Source organism: Azolla caroliniana, unplaced genomic scaffold (genome assembly GCF_043228905.1).
Source record: "Azolla caroliniana isolate FFs.n. ecotype wild unplaced genomic scaffold, voAzoCaro1.0.p SCAF_21, whole genome shotgun sequence".
In the NCBI taxonomy this organism is placed as follows: Eukaryota; Viridiplantae; Streptophyta; class Polypodiopsida; order Salviniales; family Salviniaceae; genus Azolla; species Azolla caroliniana.
Window position 1 is genome coordinate 6,783,187 of NW_028230456.1, and position 19,140 is coordinate 6,802,326.

Genomic DNA, 19,140 nt, shown 5'->3' on the forward strand with positions numbered 1-19,140 from the left:
AATTTTTTCGATTCCTATGAATATCGTTTCTTATAAAAAATATTGGTTGTGAAGTTTGTGATATAAATTGAGAATGTAACTTTTTGAAATTCCTCTTTATTTATTTATTTTTAAATCACGAAAATGGTGGATTTTTAACCATTTTCATAGTATATTTGAGAATGTATGATATTGGTATCAATGTGTTTTGTAATATCACTGAAAAAGTACTACAATAAAATAGAATATTCCTTATCCTTCAATTTATGTGTGATCATTCCACTCGTGAACGCAAACGTGTTTAATAAAATATACAAAATCTTGGAAGTGCAAGGTTCAAAACCCTATTTGCACTCTGTATGCACCAAAATGTCACTAGGCCTTAGGCTTATTTTCATATTTACAAGTGTTTGTGCACTTTTACAATTCTCATTTTGTTCCCATTTACAACAGGCTAGTGTACACGTGTGACCATCACCCCTTCCACACGTATGCACATTGCACCTTCTCGATTTTTTCCGTTCCATGTGATTTTCATGCTATTGCCGAAAATCTTCACGACACCGTAGAGGGACTTCTTTAGTCGGAAAATTGCTCTCAGATGTTTGCTTGATTCGAAGTTGTGTGATTGTACCATGTACACCTCTTCTTCTAATTCGCCATGAAGAAAAGCATTCTTGACATCCATATGATGGAGGTGCCACCCTTTTGATGTTGTGAGTAAAATCATGGTTCGAGCGGTCATCATCTTTGACACTGGTGCAAAGGTCTCTTCATAGTCAACATTGTGTGTCTGTGTGTAGCCTTTCGCTACAATTCGGGCTTTGTTGCGGTTGACAGTGCCATCGGCATTATGCTTTACTTTGCATATCCATCTACAATCGATTGCCTTCTTGTGTGCTGAGTGAGGGACACGGTCCCAAGTTTTGTTTTTGTCGAGTGCTTGCATCTCTTCATTCATTGCTTCAATCCATTGTGGATCTTTAGAGGCTTCAACAAAAATTTCCAGTTCGCAAACAATTGCTACCTTCATCATGAATGCATAATGATATGCCATGTAGTCATTGTGGCCGAATCGGTTAACTGGGTTCTTCTCACGGGTGGAGCGGTGGAGTTTTTCATTTGTTGTGGCAATGACTTTCTTCACTCCAGGTGTCCTCGTGATGGACCCATCAAATCCACCATACTCACTATCGAGTGAGTGAGCCGATTCATTTCCGTTGGATTGATCGTCTTCATATTTCGGCATTTTCGTTTTGCCTTTGTCCAATTTAGCACATCTCCGATTCGCGCTTTGGTTGCTCAGAGGATATTGTGGTCCACTCATCCTAGTCGAGATTGGACTCTCTTCTTGCATTGTCCTTCATTATTCATCGTCTTCTACATTGATGTCGACTTAGGTTTGTACCATGATGCCGATTCGTTAAAGACGAGGTTCTGACTTATGCAAACCTTTCGAGTAGAGGGGTTGAAGCATTTGTACCCTTTTTGCTCAAGTGAGTACCCCACGAGAATACACTTCTCCGATTTTGAATTGAACTTTTGTCGCTTCTCATCGGGAATGTGTACAAATGCGATACAACTGAATACCCTAACATGAGATAGATCTGGCTTCTTTCCATAGTACTTCTCGTGAGGGGTAACCTCATGCACTCCGGATGTCACACATTGGTTCACTAAATATATGATAGTATTTGCCGCTTCGACCTAGTATGACTTAGGAAAGTTTTTCTTGTTCATCATGGCCCTAGCCACCTCCTCTAGTATGTGTCGATGTTTCCTTTCGGCTACTCCATTTTGTTGTGGTGTGTATCGGCACGAGAATTCTTGTTGAATTCCTTCTTGCCAGAGATAAGTTGTAAAGTTGTCAGAAAAGTACTATTTTCCTCTGTACGATTGAAGGCACTGAGCATGTTGGCTCTTTTTTTTTCACTCTATTTTTTAATTTCTTGAAGTGTGAGAACACTTCACTCTTCTGTTGCATGGGGAAAATCTAGGTGTATTTGGAGTAGTCATCGATAAAGGTGACATAGAACAACATCCTTCGAATGTTGCCATCTGAGCTAGTCCCGCCACATTTGAGTGAATTATGTCCAGAAGGCCTTTGCTCACATTCCTTTATTTTGGGAACGGGTGTTGTTGTTGTTTGCTAAATTGGCATGCTTCGCAGACTCCTACAACTTCCTTCTCTATAAAAGTTAGGAGTCCGATGACAACTCCTTCTTATTGCATGCCTTTGAGCTTTTGAAGATTGATGTGGCCGATTCTTTTGTGCCACAATTCTATGTACGTATCAACTTTGGGACCTTTTGTATACAAAGCTGATTTCATCTCATGTGAGTCGAGAATGAACATTTGACCCTCTCTTTGTCCGCGAGCCTTGTTCCACAATTTTGTTGACTGAGGCCAAATTCTTCGTTATGGTTGGAACATACAAGACTTTTTTGATATAGGTCTTGTTACCCTCCTTGTCGAATGGTACATTGTCGACATGCCATATTAGATGAGTGGTGTCATCTCCAATCTCAACAGAGTTTGGGTCGATTCAACTCGAAACCATTCTCGATGAGACGTCATATGGTTTGTGGCGCCGGAGTTGACAAACCAAACATCCTCTGCATTGGATGTCCTAGTAGGACTGGAGGCCAACATAGAATTTATTGTATGCCTCATCACCAACATTCCGCCATGATCGTCATAGTCAGAGTTAGTGGCATAATTGGTGAGTTGTTGGTTTGTGGGGGCCGACTCATTTTTCTTCTTCCAACACTCTACCTCATGGTGGCTGATTTTGCCACAATACCTACATTCGATGGGGTTATTTTGTCAACTCAGTCCAACATGGAAGCTCCCCCTTCTGTCAAAAGTTCCCTGTGTGAATCTAGATTCTTGCCAGTGATGGGAGTTGTTTTCATGGGATGGTCCTTGTCCATTACGTCCTTGGTCGAATCGGCCTCTTCCTACATGACTGTGTCCTCTACTTCTGTCTAAGTGCGAGTAGAGCATGTATGCTTTAGAGATTGTGCTCCTTGATCAAACGTGATTCTCTTTGACCAATAGCATCGACTGAAGATCGAAGGAGGGAGGATTTTCTGTTGCGAGGATGGCCAATCTCGTTCTGCCAAAATCGTGGTGCTAAGCCACCGAAGCATGTTTGCACCATTTCATCATCATCAATGTTGACGTCTTTATCAAGCCAAGTGAGTCGCACAACTCCTTGATCTTCATGGTGTAGCTTGTGATCAACATGCCCCTCTATTGAATGTTATTCAACTCTTGACGAAGTTGAAGTTTACGTGCGATCGTATTTGCCACGAAGATCTTTCTGAGATGCTCCCATGCTTCCTTTGGCGTTTTAGCTTCCTGAATATAGACGAGCATATGTTCTTGGATGCATGATGCCAAGTAGTTGTTGTGGGTGGGGGGTGGAGCCAAGGGGTTGAGCGTGAGGGGAAGAGAGAGAGAGAGAGAGAGAGAGAGAGAGAGAGAGAGAGAGAGAGAGAGAGAGAGAGAGAGAGAAGACACACAATATTAAGAGGCAAAATTTCTACTATCATTCATGTCCCCTATGGTGGGGTTATATAGGTACATTACATGCTGGTTCCAAATCAAGAACATACAATGGGGTTTTTAGGTTAGTTACATAACTTTGTAACAACTTAGACCCACTTTACCATATTAATATACTCACACTTACTCATGACATCCACATTTACACATACACTTACACACGACTTTTAATACAAAGACTTTACACTTATCTATCCACGTACCAACACGCTATACTTTCAATCCCACGGATAACACATATGGCACGCCCGTGGGATAGTGCCTTGCACAAGTGAACCCACATGCCATCAATAAACATGAACAATGGTCCTTGGACCGAAACTTACGACTAGAACTCCCTCGGTGTTCTCCTATCATGTTGGTCGGAACTCCATAAATCGGAACACGCATAACACGAACATAAACTCAACGACATGAACCTCTCGTTCGGTCGGAACATACGCGAACATAGAACTTCGGCACTCTCTTTTTAGGTCTTTAAATGATATTGTGTGTGTTTTTCTTTTATTTTATGTGAGTTGTGAGTTTACAAATTTTTTGGATCAGCTCTCATGTTTTTGAAATTCTTGGTGTTAACTCTTAGGGCCGGACAATGGCCTAACACAGGGTGTCTATGGAAGACACTTCACCAAAGGGGTGTTACGGCAAGAGGATTAGAATCAACGATTAATCCGACTTAATTAGGCTACTTAACAAGATCGTCCTTAATAATCACACGCGTACTATATAACAATGAATGCAGAATGGCAATTAACAGAGAGATAACAACACTAAGCTTTATTAATTAACCGTTGCTCATTACATTGTATCCGGGCCTTTAAATAGGTTTCCGGTCTGTAGTACAAAACGGTTCCATCCGCACCTGTTCGGGATCGGTCCGGATCCGGAACGGCATACCGATTCCGGTCCGTCCGTCCACACTCATAGCTTACTTACAACCATTCCTAATAATTAAATAACTCCCCGTTTAACACTCTGGACTCCTTTGCCGGCCGGGCCGATAACACATGGCACGCCCGTGGGACAGTACCTTGTACGTCGAATCCACATCCGACCCTTGCTATTCTTCGTCCAAAATATCCAGAATGCTTTGTTCGAGAGTCTCCAATGGTTCATCTGGAATTGGTTGTTGTTGTTGTTGTTGCTGTTGCTGCTCCGTTGATGGCTGCTGCGACTGGTCCTTTGGTGGCTGCTCCTCCGTTTGTTGCTCTGACACCGGCGTCTGCGTCGTTGCTCCCTCCGTCATAGTGGTCTCCGGTTGATTGGTTCCGGGCTGGCCCTCGGCTGGCGACGGTTCCTCATCACTAAGGTTAACCGTTGCCGCTTCCCGTGCTTTTTCTTCCCGAACCTAGGACCGCTCGTAGCTTTCAAACTGGATTTGAGCGTCCAGCCTATCATTGTCTAGCTAAGCTACGAGTTGCCAGACCTGCGCCAACTGTTCATCCGCCAGGACTTGGAAGTCGTCGGCCAGCTCGTCCCGTATGGCGGTGAAGTCCTCGGAAGTCAACATGTAACAATCATCTCCTTCCTTCCGCCGGTTTGCCACGTCTGCCCGTAGCAATTGGAGTTCCGCCGCATTTTGTGCCCACTTTGTCCACCATCTTACGGAGCTTTCGTCAATCAAGAGTTTTGTCTGTTCAGCCATGCCCGGAGGATGCATTGAATCCGGCCCGTTCCCAACTGCGATTTGATCTCCGCAGCTTGCCGTTCCTCCTTCAATTGCTTGATGATTTTGACGTTGTCTTCCGCCTGCTCCTTGTAATGCGTCAATTGCCTTTGATATGTGCTTTGTAATTTTTGCAATACCATTGACGCTCTCTCCTTTTCTTCCTGCTGCTGCTTCTGGAGCTCCATCCGGACCTTCTCCGCCTCGTCCAACTATCTTGTATTTTCCGCTCGTTCGTCAACGAGCGCCGTCGCGGCCCGATCAACTTCCTACTAGAGCTCGGCCACCCGTTCCTTATGCTCCGTTTCCAGCCGTTTGTAGTCCCGGTGCAGGTGCTCAAAATCATCTATCTTTTGCTTGAGCCGTGCGTTGATCTGTCGACGGGCCCGGTCCTCACGGTCCTTCTGCTGGAAGAGCTCTTCCTTTAGCCGTTCAATTTCCATTTCCGCCGTCTTCCGCAGCTTGTCCTTATCCTGCAACACTTTGTCTTTTTCCTCCCTTAGTCGGTCGTATGCTTGATGGCCTTTCCGGAGGCTCTCCTCTGCCCGGCGGAGGTTCTCAGCAGTCTTCTTTAATTCTGCTTCGGCCGTTGTCTTCAATTCCCGTTCACGGCTCCTTAGCGCTTCTTGTGCGGCAAGTTCATCTCTCAATTCCGCAAGCTCCTGGGCTTGCGCCGCATCTCTCTCTGTGACGGGTTCCGTTGCCGGGGTCTTATTAGTATGTACAGGTTGGTCTGGTTCTTTATTCTGTACACTTACCGGAGTCATCGATGATTGGATTTGTGTTGCCGTTAAGGCCATTTTGGCCATTTCTGCCGTAACCTGATCCAAGTCTTTTTCAAGGCACCGGATTCTGGACCGGGCCGTCTCTAGTTGTTCGGTTGTAACGAGCAACCGTTCGCTTTGCGCTCTTTCTTCTGCCTCAATATACCCCACTGCTCCGGCAATCTGTTCGCCTATCCACCGGAGCCACAGGCTACCGGTGCATTGTTGTTGCGTTTGCACGGAGGTTTGACGGATTGGCTCGCTTGTAGGTGGGTGGTCCCGCCTGATTGCGCCGAATTGCAATTCCGTTTCTGCCCGTGGACCACCCTGCTATCCTGGTTCCCCTTGCGCTTCTTCTTGGTTGGCCGAGGGAGGCTACATTGACCTTTCCGGCTTTGGTGGGATGGGACTTTCCGGTGTTGCCGGTGGTGCAGGGGCTTCTGATTCTGGTGCCATGTGCACCGGTTCCGGTTCCACCCTTGGCGTGGGAGTCTCAGTATGGGGAGCCGGTGTTCCCTCCGTCTGAGGGTCCGAACGTTTCCCGACTGCCTCAACGGTCCTTGCCGATGACCGTCGCTAGAGGTGCTCCGTAGGCTCCTCCTCTATTTCCTCTTCCTGAGTCCCGACATTGAGTTTTGCCGCCAAGGGGTCCGCTTCTCTATTCACCAGTCGGCGGAGTGTAACCTTTATGGGCCGTACCGGTGGTTCCTCCTGCGCATCCGTTGGCCACTTCCGGCTGGCGCTCTCCTTTCCCGCCTGTTCTGCGTCCGCCACCTTCCCCTTAGTGGCCTTAGAGGCCAACAACTGTTGTCTTTTGGAAGCAGTCTTTGGGGTGCCGTCCACCACTCTTCCCCGCTTCTTGGGCTTGACGGGCTCGACGGGTGGCACAAGCAAGGTGAGCCACTGCGTTACGGCGTGCCATATCCTCCGTCCGTCTCGGCCTTCTTTGTCGTCTTTGCCTCTGATGATCTCGATCGCCGCACACAAACCGTCTGCGATCAATACCGGACAATGGCCTAACACAGGGTGTCTACGGAAGACACTTCACCAAAGGGATGTTACGACAAGAGGATTAGAATCAACGATTAATCCGACTTAATTAGGCTACTTAACAAGATCGTCCTTAATAATCACACGCGTACGATATAACAATGAATGCAGAACGGCAATTAACAGAGAGATAACAACACTAATGTCATCCGCACCTGTTCGGGATCGGTCCGGATCCGGAACGGCATACCGATTCCGGTCCGTCCGTCCACACTCATAGCTTACTTACAACCATTCCTTATAATTAAATAACTCCCTGTTTCACACTCTGGACTCCTTTGTCGGCCGAGCCGGTAAACTTGGTAATGCCCTTCAATTCTTTTGAAATTCTGTTTGTTGCCCTCAAGCTTCTGAAATTTGATGATGTGTCCTCGAGTTATTGTAATTAGGTTGATGCCCTTCCATTTTTTAATTTACTCGTATGCCCTCTCTTCCTTCTGTCTTGTAACTCCTTCCTTCTTCCTCTTGCTCTTGCTTGATTTCTTCTGCTCCAATTTTCTGCCTTAATTTTTTGTTCCTATTCTGTCTTCGTCTTCTATCTCTTGTTGGCTTGGATGATCTTGCCGAAACCATGGGAGAGCTAGGTGGACCTCCTTCCCTACTCTGTTTAGGTCTATCTTGGTCATTTCTACTCGCCAGCCGCCGATCGTGCCTATTCGTCCCCACCCATCAACAATAGTACAACACCCGACTAGCTGCTTATTCCCATGCTAGGTAGTCGGTGTGTGTTGGGTTGGGTTTCACTTCTTGCGCTCCCTCGATGTAACACCAATAGCCATGGCTGGCAAAGTATTGGTGCATCTTGTATTGCCAAGATGCAAAGTTGTTTCTGTCCAACTTTTCACTGGGAAGAGAGCTGCGGATTAGGGTGTTCATGGTGGTTGACTAGTTGGAATGGTTTTTCTGCCTCTTCTTCTTTTTCAGATGAGCCGAAACTCTCTTGATTGTTGGTGTGCCACACAACACAAGTGGATAGGTTGGACCAGTCTATCAATCACTCTGATACCATGTAAAGAGTTAGTGATGTGATTCTATGTAGTGGATTAGAAATGTGTGTGTGTGTGTGTGTGTGTGTGTGTGAGAGAGAGAGAGAGAGAGAGAGAGAAGAGTAAGAACAAGATAAACAGAAACCAAAGAATGCATATTCACAAGACAATGAAGACAACCAACAATTACAACAAGAGAGAGGAAGATGCTTATAAGCTCTCCCTCTCTCTCTAGATTCTCTCACCTAAAGCTCACTCTCTCACTAGAATCTTAGGATGCTTTAACTAGCCCATAACTGTGTCAAACAGGTGCAACTACTTATGACACATCAATTAATATTACAAGATGGTGTGTTCACACTAGAGTTTGTTGGGCTTGATTCGTAACCGGTAATAACCACATATTTTACTACTTGTGTGATTGATGTAGTGATTCAATATTACATTTTCAATTGATTTAGATCAATTATTCTTTTTATGAAAAAAGACTACCTGATTCAATCATGAATGATTTAAAAAATGTTTCTCCTAGGAAATTGTGGGTAATGTTGACCATAAAATAAATCTCATACGAAGTGTTATTCTAATGAACATTCCACCTTATTGACTTAGTTGCCTCGAAGAGGATGAGAATTGAGATCACAACACAACTTAAGCATCAACTCTTATTCTAATGATATATGATTCTTCTTCTCCTGCCAGCTCAACATGACGTTGGATCAGTTGGAGAAGTCGAAAGTCGGATCGGTTGGAGAAGCCATTAGGGCCTACATTCCTATTTTAGTAATAGGAATATAATAGGTTGTTTTGTGTCAGACCTCATAATTGATCATTAAGTACTTTGTTAGTAATTGTGTCAACCCACTATCATGGGCTTGTATAAAAAGTGCTCTATGAGCATATTGTAAGTACTGAGCATTATTATTTTGAATAGAAGTTTTGTTGTCTACTAACTTAGTCTGTGTGTGTGTGTGTGTACTTCATTCTCTAGGTATACCTAATTGTCTACTATTGTCCGCCTCAAACGATTGTGTCTGTTGTGTACAAGCTTCTGCACTTTTACTTTTGCAATTTCTTCCGTCCATTCGTTTGTTAATTGGCCCCTCCCTCCCTAAATGGTTTTTATAGGTTACTTCCCACTCTAGTTAAGGTGGTTAAGATGCTTCTAGGTTTCTCTAGAAGTTTCGAGAAGTCAACTATTCCTTAAAATGACACATGTGGCCTAAATATATGAGGTCTATATAAATTCATAATTATGAAAACATTGTTTCTTACTTTTAGAACAATCTTTTTCTTGGATTTACAAATATGGACCAAATTATTTTTGGGAGGCTAAGTCACAATCTCGGAACATCCAATTCACAAATTGTTTCGATTATGAGCCCTTATCGCTAATCCTAGTTGTTGGTGCCAAAATTCCACCAACTTCACCTTGTTAAGTGTGAGCTTCATGACAACAAGGTTCAAAATCTTGACTTTGTTGCCATGTTGGCTATCATTAACACCTGGGTCACTTCAACCAAAATCCCAACATCCTATTGTAAAACCTAGCATTTTGACACCTTTCTCCCTTCACATACGCCACATCATGACAACATGATCTACTATAATAAGGTTTGTGGATGTATGTAGATGATCACTTTGTCAAACCGTCTACCTCTCCTACAATTTGCAACTAAAATATTTTGAGATTTTAGTAATGATCATAATAGGCAAAAAACTAAATAAGCACCTACATTTTCTTTGAATAGACTCTCCCATATCATTGTGCGTAACCTTTGTTTCACACAAACTTGTGATTGTAACATTAGAATGTGTGTAACCCATTTATCATTTCGTAAACAAAGATAAGTGTTTCTTTTATTTGAAGAGTCAATAAAGGCCAACGAAGATTAGAGAAGTTGCCAATCTACAAAGGGGAGGCCTTTTCAAATAAAGACAGGCAACTAGATAACATAAATGTTTTGAAGACCAACATACATAAGTGTTTTGAAGAGCAACTAGATACAAAAGACCTTTTTCTGTCAATGCATCTTCTCAGTAGCCAGAAGCCTTCAAGTTAGGTAAAAACTTGAAAAAGAATACATACAATTTCAAACATTTAAATGATAGAGCATAATTATGCTAGCTAATGTCATGAAAGACATAACAAAACTAATGGATAGAAAGCCGAAACACCAAAACGGACCCAAAAGTTGAACAATCCACATTGTTTAGTGAGCCCATTGTGGTAAAAAAGAATAAGAAGAAGCAAAGGAGTTACGAACAAGAAGTTTCAAAAGTAGTGAGGGAGCTTTAAGCTATAGATGGTAGGCAACATGCTCCAAGGAATGTGCTCGCTTTGGACAAGTTTAGGGAAGACGAGAGAGTAAGACACGCACGCACAAACACCCACATATGCACATGGGCAAACATTTCCTTGATAGGGGTCATGGTCAATCGACATCGATTCATTGGAGTGATACAATATTTGATTGGAACTTAAACTCCCTTGGAGTGTATCGACATTTGAGAGCACACGCCCATTGTTGGTAAGAATCAGACATCTCACAAATTTGATTGGAGCTTAAATTCTGTCGGAGTGTATCGACATATGAGAGCACACACCCTAGTGTTGGTAAGAAGCATACATCGCACAAATCTGATTGGAACTTAAACTCTCTTGGAGTGTATCGGCATCCAAGAGCACGCACCCTAGTGTTGGTAAGAAGCAGACATCTCACAAATATGGTTGGAACTTAAACTCTCTAGGAGTGTATCGACATCTAAGAGCACACACCCTATTGTTGGTAAGAACCAGACATCTCACAAATTTTATTGGAGCTTAAATTCTCTCAAAGTGTATCGACATCTAAGAGCACACACCCTAGTGTTGGTAAGAAGCATACATCGCACAAATCTGATTGGAACTTAAACTCTCTTGGAGTGTATCGGCATCCAAGAGCACGCACCCTAGTGTTGGTAAGAAGCAGACATCTCACAAATATGGTTGGAACTTAAACTCTCTAGGAGTGTATCGACATCTAAGAGCACACACCCTATTGTTGGTAAGAAGCAGACATCCACAAATCTGATTGGAACTTAAACTCTCTTGGAGTGTGTCGGCATCTGAGAGTACACATCCTAGTGTTGGTAAGAACCAGACTTCTCACATATCTGTAACAGACTTGAATCGAGTGGGTCTAGAACCCTAACAAGAATAACACACACACACACACACACACACACACACACACACCCCTCTTTCTTTCTCTCTCTCTCTCCCTCTCTCTCTTGGTGGGTCATGATAAGAAAGGTGGAAAAAAAAACTCTCGCCCATTGAGAACTTTTTTGTTAGTAGAGTCCACCTTCTTTTTGCATATTGTGGAGGGAAGAAAATCGGGAGATCTTCATGGTTCCAGGTACATACTGCCCATCCTTTGATTACGTTACTGTAAATGACAAAGTATTGTCACAAAAACAGTTGAAATGCTGTTGCTACGACTGGATATCAGACAGATATCCATCACTTGTATGTGTGTGTTGTTGAAAGCAAAATATGTCATCTATGCACGGGTATGAAGGAAACTTCCCTTGATTTGATTACTCGAGAGTAGAGAGTAGAGAGTAGACTTCCATCATATGCAATGATGTACTTTGCAAGATCTTCATCACATGGATGTTAGATCTTGCAAGTTTTTTCTGTAATCCTAACATGAGATTGAAAAAGGTGTGCAGAAAATACAAGCTTGTCCTGGACATGGAGTATGTCTATAAATGAAGAGCTCTAGACTGGTATACAGCAATACTTTATGTTGGGACAATGGTAATGCTACTAGGTCCTGTGGTGCATGTGTGTGAGTATAATACCCTAACAAGCTTACATATGGTTATGTATTGGTTTAGAAGATAGGAGGTCCAGTATATGCTATGTATTGAGAAATGACCAAAACCATGATAGGCATACATACATAAGGCTATATCTGGTATAGAGAGCACGAAACTTTTGTAGTGGTATGTAATTGAAACATGATTCTCCTCTGACCATGGTCCATGTCTGTATATCAGGATGAATCGAAGAGCTCTAGAATGATTTGTATACACCAGTGTTTGAGTTGTAGTTGATAGTACCAAATCTCTGTCTCAAAGAATATGAAACTCTCCTGGATATGGAGAGTCTTTATATGAGAACGAAATGAAGAGATGTAGAATGGTAAGTATCTGCGACTGTCTTAGTTGTATCTGCATGTACCAAATCTTGTCTTAAAGAACATGAAGACCCCTTGGATATGGAGAGTCTTCAAATGAGAATGAAATGAAGAGATGTAAAATGATAAGTATCTACTATTACCTTAGTTGTAGCTGCATATGTTGCAACCAACTACAAAGTAGATGCAAAACTGTGTATTTCCTATACCTTTTTGACATAGACTTGTTAGTTATTGCTGTACATGTTGTTTTGACATTGGATATTACATGCATCTTGAGACACAAGTCAAATCATATTGAGAATGTATCCATGATTAACATGTTTTGAATTCGGATGATCTAGAGCCAAGAAATGGATATTCCAAATGACTTTTCTCTAGCTTCTTAAAGTGTATTATTCCACCACATACTGCTATTTCTTTTCTAGTCACTTTTAAATCCATATCAGGTAAACAAATCTAGGTTTTAGAAGCCACAAGTATTTGGACATAAATCACCTTGACCATACAAAAACTAAAATCTACATTATTCAAGTGATGTATGAGAAAGATTTGGAGAGCAGTTCTCGTGATACTTGAATGACATAGCGTTGCTTATTTAACTCTTAGGTATCAGTGACTCACATATGACAACCTTTGGCAGAGATGGTGTATGATTGAAGCATTCTCATCATGGTTATAAACACTTACATAGTTGTGATATTGTCAATATTACATATTATCTATGTGGGAATCTGTTTTTTGCAAAAGCTTGTTTATAAAGGAAGCAAAGCTGATAACTACTAAAATCTTGGAATCACCTTACAGAGGGGTTTGGAAATAATGTTTTTGTTGAATTGCTTTTACAGGGCTGACATCTAATGGAAGTAGAGAGATGATATCTCTAAATAAGTGAAAAGTGGTTCTTGGTTCTCGCGGGGGATAAAGTGAGGTTGGAACATATACTTTCCTTTCATGTGTATAAACCATCATAAAATCTTAAGTAATAAATGCGAGAGCTCACATTTATGGCATGGAGAATTGAATATTAATGTAGTAATGACCCAATGAGATAAGAGATCCTAAATTCCATATTTGTTAAAAAATGTGCATTCTATGTTTAGAATACTTTTTACATTACTCTGAAGTATTATACACGTATTGTATGTTTTAGAACTGCCATCTTATAATATTTCATGTATTCTAAGTATTCAATATATTCTACATATTTACAAGTATTTAACATTTCCAAAAAGTTAAATTAAAAAATTATTTAAAAATAACTCAGTGAGCTTTTTTTGGAATTGGGAATCTCCAACTGGTTCAATCAATATGAAACACAATGGAATCGGTCCAATGAACTGACTCGATTCAATTGTTTTCGGCCAAGTTTTTGAGGTCTATACTTCAAAAATTCTTGTAGATTGAAACAAATAAAAAATACTTATGAGGCAGTAGGTGTTGGAACCAATCAATGGATCATTCTCATTCTCCTCATCTCTCAACCAATTTATGTGGGTGAAAGAAAATTAAAGATTGATCCCTAATTCCATTCCATTCCATTCATATTTAATTTACAAAAAAGGGATGGTCAATTATATCACTCAGGAAACATGCTAGAGAATCGGAAAAAATCTTCTAGTATAAAACTGCAAAGTTGTTGAGCCCAGAAAAACACCTAATGCATCGTCTCAAGACTAATGGATAGAATTATGAGAGCAAAGCAGGTGAGAGCTATCCAAATGTTTATCATAGTTGGCACAATGTAGTGCAGTCATGTGGATTATCTTTATGTACAGTAACACAATAAATGTTTGCACGTATGATAATTAAATCTTAATACTACATCTGTATTTCAGGTAAGAATGGTTACTGAGGTCCTTAATTGTATCCAACTACAGAGTGAGTGTGATGACATCAGAAATAGGACCTCTATTTTTGGATGCGCAGCACTTTGTTCTGACATTCACAAGGCAGATATAAAATCAATAGATGATTCATTTGAAGTCTTGGCAATGGCTGTCCGAGATCAAAATTTGCTTACATTAAAAGGAGAAATAGAGGCACTTGATGAAGTCTCTTTGGAATTTGATAAGGAACGGCTTAGAAAGAGGAGAAAAAGTTCACAACCCGAAGCAAAGATTGCAAAGAAGAGACGAAGGTCTAATGGAGGATCTGTAAACAAATCACAAACATTTCTTAATATATCAAATAATGCATCTCATATCCCTGATCAACAGGGAGAAGCAGATAATGCAAGCGTTACAAAGATAGTGAAACAAAAAGATGGCTTTTTGGCAGTTAAATCCCGACCATGCCCAAGATTTCAACCAGGAGATTCCATTGATGAAGATATTGACATGGAAGAGGCCGCAATGGAATGGCAAAGGTGTGTTTCACTTCAGAAGAAGTTTGGCATTCTAAAGAGCCGTAAATCTCTCACTTCTCAAAGTGCAACTCTTTGTGCTCCCCATCCTGGTTATGTTGGAGATGGCATACACACAATGCTATGCAAAATATGCCAAAGAAGAGAGAGTAAGAAAAGTACTGTTATTTGTGACGAATGCCAAGAGGCATTTCATGTGGCTTGCTGTGTACCTCGAGTAAGCCGTAATCATTTCAAGCATGAAGCTAATTGGTTCTGCAGCTCATGTAAAGAGGGGAAGAAAACTATGGACTTAAAGCTTATGGAAAGGTGCTTGTCTTTGAGCAGATCTCTCTCTACATCTTCACATATTGCATCCAAAGCATGTTTGGGCTCTGCGCATCAGGCTGATGTTCCTGTATGGTCGGGAAATATTGGATTGAATGATGTTAAACGAAGGTATCTGTTGTGGCTGATCTTTTATTGGTTCTAATTGAATCATGGTCTAGACATAAGACAATAATTCAGTCATTTATTTTTGTAGTCTTGTAGGGCATATAGGCATGGAAATACCTCTCACAGCAGATGAAAAGAGTAAAGAGAAGGATTTACTTTTGAAAGAATTTAAAGAGGCGAGAAGATATTTTTTGAACTTATTGCTTCCAATAACACTCCCATTTCTTTTTTCTTACGGTTTTTGAATCCTGATAGCAGAAAGTTAAGCCTTGGTGTTCTTTACCTTCTGAAATGCTGCCACATGGGATGCAAGAGAATTGGCTCAAATGCAACAATATTATTCTGAGAGCGTTTACAGATTCAAATGGACAAGAAAGTAACCAAGTTGTTTGTGGAAAATGGAGAAGGTATTATACTGCATGAGTCCTTGTTTTGACATATACGAATTTTTGTTGGATCCTTACTTCATTGCTTTCCATGCTTTATAGCTTATGTTTTCTTACTCTTTTGATAAGTTGTTGATCAAGGGTTATAAAATCTTTGTAGAGCTCCATTAAATGTTCAACAAACGGATGCTTGGGAATGCTTTTGTGCAATAGAATGGGATCCTCTTCATGCTGATTGTGCAGTACCACAAGTAAGTGTACTTCAATTCACTGGTCAGCTTTTAGAATTTACAATTTTACCACATTTGGGGATGTAGAAAATGTTGTTGGCTTAACATTATATAGTTAGTGATCTAGTTTTGTTAGAAATTCTTTGAATATTTTGCAAGAGGTTGTCAAAGTAATAAACTCATTACTTTGTACCCTGCTGAGTTTTCTATGCCTTTCCTCCATGGGAACTTCTAAAGCTTGGATAATAGGAGAGTTTCCATACTTGAAACAAATAGCAAGAACCTTTTGATTCATCTAAACTGAATATTTGTTATGAAACTCCAGCTTATATGCTATATTATTATTCACTTTTTTGAGAATTTGCTACATTGTTAGGAGCCCCTATATCGCTTCATAATGAAACAATCAGTCAATTAGGATTGGTACATTTTCCTTTGAGATACTTTCAGGTTGATACAATTGTCTCTAGAGTTATGAATGAGGCCATGGAGATGCATCCCTTTTGCAATCATGTACTCCAAATTCGCTGAAGTTTATAATCATGGAAATGCCGCATAGAAATTCCCTTTTGCAATCATGGCTTTACAGTTTTTGTGAACCTCAGTCTTGGAATTCTGGGATATTAATGCTTGCCTCTTGGAATACTTGGATCTGGGCAGTAGAAACCTGCATCTTAATGCTTGATCTTGATTGGATTGTATTCTTGATCCTCTATTCTTGAATGTGGATTCTTCTTCAATATTTTGGAATTTAAAATTTCTCGCAGACTTTGTATTACATCGTTTCACACGCTAGTAAATGTTAATGTATCGAAGATAATATTATGTAGATAATTTAGGCTGACCTGACTGGGAGATGAAACACATGCTAAGGTGACCTATGCAAAATATTACGGTGCCAATAATGGTTTATGCATATTACATAACTATGGATTCAAATAATGTTTATCTATAGTCAGTGATGTTTCCAGAGAGTTGCTGCTAGCTCAAGAAATATTTGGCTGGATAATCTTGTCCATGTTTCATAAGTAGATTTTTATGCTCTCCATAGCTTGAAATATTTCCATACTTGAATGAAGCAATCCATATTACCGCTTCAGTGAGATGCAAATATATCAGAAAGTCACTTGTGTAGAGGCTGTTCTTTCACTCTATACATTTACAATCCTCTTTTTCCTATTGATAATGTATATTCTAGAGTAGAAAAGGTATATATACTGCTTCAGTATGATATCATGTGTAGTAGCATTCTAAGAATGTTTCACTCTTTGCAAATTATGTAGCTCATTTTGTTTGATTTATTATCATTCAGAAAACATGTTTTCTTGAAGTTATATGGCTTTTTTTGGTCTATGTGAAGACTGGATTAAATTTTCTGTTTGAAAGATATGAATTTCAATCTTCTTTTTATTGCTTGAATATTCATCACTGGCTTTTTCTCAATACTTATGATTCTGTGAGGTGTAGCTTATGGTGGATATGTGAAGCAAATAGCTTAATGAGGGACAAAGGATGAGATCCAAATGTGTGTGTGTGTGTGTGTGTGTATATATATCTATTCTAGATATTAGGAAAGCAGTGGGCTACAATCTGAGATCAAAATGAGTGAGCGGGGTGATGCAATGCATGCTATAATATGAAAGCTCATTTGGCACCGGAGTTCGGCTTGTTCACATTTGGTATAGTTGCATTGAACAGTAGAAAACATAGAAAAGTATATCTAGTGCTAAAATACACGGTGGCTTTAAGATTTGGCTTAGAATGATGTTGAAAACAAAATATGGGAAAAGTATATCTATTTATTTGTTGCTTCTCTAAAACAGCTTCTACCATTTGTTGTTGCTTAGGGAATCTCTCTGCTGTAATGGTTTCTGTCATTTGTTTTAATTTTCTTCTTTTGTTTTTTTCTCCTTTTTCATGCTACAACTTAATGCTCTATTAATTAAGACCTCTCATTTATTTCCTCTTTACAAATCATTCATCACATGAACATGATATTGTAACTAATCCTCCCCCACCCCCAAAATTTTCACGTTGCTATAATCAGTTTCATTCACTTTTGTGCTTCTGTATATGAGAACAGATGTTGATTGATTTATTGTTTCATGTACTGATCACAGTCAATTTTACCATAACTAGAGAACGTCTTGTTTTGTAATATGAGACAAAAGTATATGATTTCTTATGTTAGCCGTAAGTGCATTTTGCGAATCTGTTCTTGAAGGTTATTGTTTAATGCAGGAATTTTCAACTGAAGAGATTCTGGAACGGATGCAAAACAAGATGCTAGCAGAAAGGCAACCCTCAGACGTGAGTGATGTAAATAAATAAATAAATGGTTTTGTAACTTCAGAAACAGATACAAGCCTAATGTATATGTATTTATATTCTTCTTTGTTAAGTTTTGAATCATAAAACTATCGTTATTTATGTCAGATAATGGAGAACAAAGAAGGGAAGTTACTAGAGGAAAACACTGGTGAAAAAGAAAACACATGATTTGAGAAGAAAAGTGATGGTGAAAAAGAAAATGGGTGTAACTATTGGCCGTACAGTTGTGGGTGTCCCCAGTTTTAGGATGAAGATTTGGAGCAAGACATACCCTCCTCCAACTTTGGCATATCACTGCATATATATAAAGAGCTCTAACAACCATTTAGAGTTCCGTACCATACCACCAAACATAATGAGAGCTGAAGAATTCAGATTGATTTTTTCATGTGTTTCGAAAAACGCAAACCCTTAAAAAGAGTTTGAAGTCACAACCATCCAATGCAAAAAATTCTTGGAAGATTACATGGGAAGTGATCCTTTTGCATGGAAGAATATTTGAAAGTTTAAATCCTCGAAATATGAAATGTTTTTGATATGATGACTTTTGCATAGATTTATAGTCCCATTCTTTGTAGAAATTGTGAGTGATTTTATCGTGGTGGTTGGAAGAACAATGTCTTATTTGAATTTAATGTATAAAGCTTATTAAATTTAATGTATTCAACCTATGAGGACGATGGTATGATCGATGGTATGTAAACTAATGATAATCCATTGCTTGGTAGTGTGACCCAACAATATATAAAGAAATCACAAGATTGATGTTGGATATTGGAAAATTGGTAGTACTCCATGTTGAGCACTTGAAGGGATTTTATGTATGGTTACAAGACACCATCCACACTTATACCATGTTAGAGTAGGATTGTCTTATGGCATTATGAGTGGTGTAATGTAACAATTGATTTAACTATTAACGGAAATGTCAAATGTGGGACGAATACATATGCAGAAGTTAGAATATTAATAGACAATAATTAGGCCATGTATAATTGACATGCTTCATATAAACAACTATGTACAATAAATTCCTTTAGTCTTCCATCCAGCAAATGTGTTGATCACTTTCAAAGCTCTATCAAAGAATTATAGCTAATTGGTACATTTGAATGATGTTTGGGCCTTGATTCGGCTCAAACCAAAATGAACTTGTAGGGTAACTACTTGACAATGTTTTATTATGGAGAT

General features: G+C 40.0%; 1 protein-coding gene across 3 annotated transcripts; it reads left to right on the plus strand.

The window, feature by feature from the left end:
- Positions 1-11,297: 11,297 nt before the first annotated feature.
- On the plus strand, positions 11,298-18,490 carry LOC147850535 (uncharacterized). Of its 3 annotated transcripts, none has more exons than XM_087336727.1 (8): positions 11,298-11,416; positions 13,051-13,133; positions 14,041-15,005; positions 15,091-15,178; positions 15,261-15,409; positions 15,549-15,639; positions 17,860-17,928; positions 18,055-18,490. In XM_087336727.1, exons 3-8 carry the CDS (start codon positions 14,047-14,049, stop codon positions 18,115-18,117), a joined length of 1,419 nt encoding a protein of 472 aa, XP_087192853.1. In that variant the 5' UTR covers positions 11,298-11,416; positions 13,051-13,133; positions 14,041-14,046; the 3' UTR covers positions 18,118-18,490. The 3 variants fall into 3 exon arrangements, with proteins under 3 accessions (XP_087192853.1, XP_087192856.1, XP_087192855.1); XM_087336730.1 differs by having other exon boundaries at positions 14,132-15,005; XM_087336729.1 differs by lacking the exon at positions 11,298-11,416 and adding an exon at positions 12,846-12,877 and having other exon boundaries at positions 13,050-13,133.
- Positions 18,491-19,140: the final 650 nt, after the last annotated feature.